This window comes from Lactuca virosa, chromosome 8, assembly GCF_052849685.1.
Source record: "Lactuca virosa cultivar CGN04683 chromosome 8, Lactuca_virosa_CGN04683_v6, whole genome shotgun sequence".
NCBI lineage: Eukaryota > Viridiplantae > Streptophyta > Magnoliopsida > Asterales > Asteraceae > Lactuca > Lactuca virosa.
Window position 1 is genome coordinate 118,166,462 of NC_136433.1, and position 3,122 is coordinate 118,169,583.

The following is a 3,122-nucleotide window of genomic DNA, read 5'->3' on the forward strand; positions in this document are numbered from 1 at the left end:
TTATAAAACAAGATTAATGTGCATTTAAAAATTGGGACTTAACTTATTCCTTACTTATTAGAGAACAGGTAATAAAGATAAAGAAAAAGGAAAAGGATTATGCTTTGTGTGTTTCAATTGTGTTTATTCCTTACGTATTAAACTAAATTAGGAACAAGACATGAAACCAAATCTAGAATAATGAAGACTTTGAGAAAACAATGTCCAGATTACAATATCATATGTATTTTCTATTAGCTGATGTTTAAAGCATTCATAAAATACATTATAGATTATGTCAATTGTTGATATAAAGTCATTAATTACCAACAATCCCATATTATAAGGGACAAATAGGGAACTTGGTTTTCTAAATTACTTAAAGAAAATTAAATTTACTAAGAGAAGCCACTTTTAAAAAATTTCCCACTTATATATGCTCTTTCTTTGCTATAAATAAGATGGGGAGTTTAGCATTGTTATTTTAAAGAGAGAAATATAATTATCATGGAGGCATTTGAAGTACCTGAACATGCGCATCCACTAAACCTTATTGATTTGCATCAAGAATACAAAGAAGAAGAAGATGATGATGATGAGGATGGTGATCCGATTACAAAAAAAGAGGGGTTTGGAGGTGCCACATGTGGGAGGTGTAGGGAAGAAATCCATATGTACCACAGGTACTACTACACATGCACCATATGTGATGATTTCTCACTTCACAAATTTTGTGCTGAGCTCCCGTCAACGTTAGAGAACCTATCACACCCATCATATCCTCTTCGCCTGGTACCATTTCCATATTCATATGTAGATTCATTTCCTCGGATATGCAATATTTGTAAGAGAAATCACAAGCCTACAGAACATCGTTACAAATGTCATAATATATGTGATTTCTCCATTGATGTCAAGTGTGCCTTGGAAGTAGGAAAAAATATCATTTATCATCCATGCCACCCTCACTTGCTAATTTGTGCTATCCCTAAGCCAATATTATGCGAGTGTAGTGCTTGTGGGAAGGAACATAAAGGGGTCTTCTATCAATGTACCACTTGTGGTGGCTTCATCATTCACAGTGATTGTGCTTTCCTACCAGAAAAATTGTTCATCCAAGAGAGAACAGATGGTGCTTTTTATCATACCCATCCACTCACCATTTCATATTCCTTCCCCTTGATAGATCAAAAAGCTAAACATTGGCCTACATGCAGAGTATGTTGTCATGATTTCCGTGGTACGCAGAATCTTTGGATCTACAAATGTGATAGATGTCTGTACTATGCCCATCTGGATTGCGTGAGAGTGCCGCTTCCAACTGCTGGTAAATCATATCATTTTTTTTTTTTTACTTTTACAATTGCTTTCCCTTCCTTACTTATTATATATCATTTAGTAATTAAATTCTTATTTGTTATTATACATGCTATAATTCCCAATTTATGATGCTCAGGCCTTGGCAAAACCATTAAAAATTATGAAGATGTTGACCATCCTGGTCTTCTCCATCTCCCATTCCCTGATGACTCTTACAGCCTACCAAAACACAACTTGCTTTTCCAACAAACCACTAATGATCATCATCATCATAAGGTACATGATCACCTAACACATGACAGTCATCAACACCCTTTAATTCTAGTTGATGGTGAGACCCAAATTGATATCGATGGCCAAACCCCCTCAAAGATTAATTTTTCATTATCAATGTGCCATAACCCAATGAAAAATACCCAACTCCTATGCAATGGATGTCTCAGACCAATCACAGATACCATGCGGTTTTACGTGTGTGCTCAACAGAGTTGCAATGACTTTGCTCTCCATGAATGGTGCACTCGACTCCCCCCAAAAATAGAAAACCACCCGTCCCACCCACAACATACCCTCCATCTCATATATTCAAACAACCTTCCTCGCTATTTCGGTGTGTTCTATTGTAAGGTTTGTCGTCTACCTTGCAATGGATTTTCCTATAGTTGTGCCGAATGTGGATACTGTGTTGATGTTACTTGTGGGTTTATACCTAGAGAAATCACACATGAAACTCATCCCAATCACATCCTTTCATTAGCTCAAAATAAAAATACAAGCGCTCTTTGTCTAATGTGTCTCCAACGTCTTTCTCTAGGACGATTTTCATTCTATTGCAACACATGTGCTTTATGTATACATCTCGAATGTGCTTTGTTATTACCCGAGACAATCAGGCACAAGTATGACAAGAAGCATCCCATGCACCTAAGCTACCTCCCAATTGAGAATCACAAGAGTGAATACTTTTGTGAAATTTGTGAGAAGGATTTGAATCCTCATGCATCTTTCTATCATTGTAAAGATTGTGCTCAGTCTATACATACCGAGTGTGCTTCGTTAATTCTTCAATGCGAGACAGAGACCTATGTCGTGCATACTGCGTGTCCGGGAGGTACTCACTCTTACGTGAATATAAAGTTCGGAGGCATTTATAACACAAATCGTCACGAACACCCTGTCTTGTTTGCTCAAGGTATCATTTCAGATGGTCAATGTGGTACGTGTGGTATGAGATTACAATATAACATGATCTTTAAATGTCTCGAGTGTAAGTTGGCAATTAATTACGAGTGTGGGTTGCCGTTCTAAAAAAAAAAAAAAAACAATAGTGTGGGTGGTTTCTCCCATATATATATATATATATATATATATATATATATATATATATATATATATATATATATATATATATATATATATGCTTGAAACCACAATGATATTTGTAATCGTCACTACTTGTATTTTCCCCTCGATTATGTCGTAACATGATACAATAAAAATAATTAATTTGATGCAAATGTGCTTTAGTCTTGCAATCTTTTTGTTCAATGTTTTCAGTTTCTTATACTTTTCATTTTCTTATTTGCGAATAAGAAATCAAATAAATTTGAGAATTACATTATACGTACTATTTTATCTAATCTTTTTAGAGGAGCAAAAACAAACATAAACCTACTTACTTTGTGAAATTTTGGAATACTTCGAAACATAAAATCATAATCCGTCATAACGACTAGCATGAAGCCATTTTTTATGCATTGAACTCGTAAAAGTTTAGGAGTTTAATGGGTTGCACATAACATTTTACGTTTTATTCAACTTTA

General features: G+C 34.8%; 1 protein-coding gene across 1 annotated transcript; it reads left to right on the top strand.

The window, feature by feature from the left end:
* Window positions 1–482: 482 nt before the first annotated feature.
* LOC145133799 (uncharacterized) lies at window positions 483–2,611 on the top strand. The gene is made up of 2 exons (XM_079068757.1): window positions 483–1,306; window positions 1,436–2,611. The coding sequence occupies exons 1-2, from the start codon at window positions 487–489 to the stop codon at window positions 2,605–2,607; spliced, it is 1,992 nt and encodes a 663-aa protein (XP_078924883.1). The 5' UTR covers window positions 483–486; the 3' UTR covers window positions 2,608–2,611.
* The last annotated feature ends 511 nt before the right edge of the window (window positions 2,612–3,122 follow it).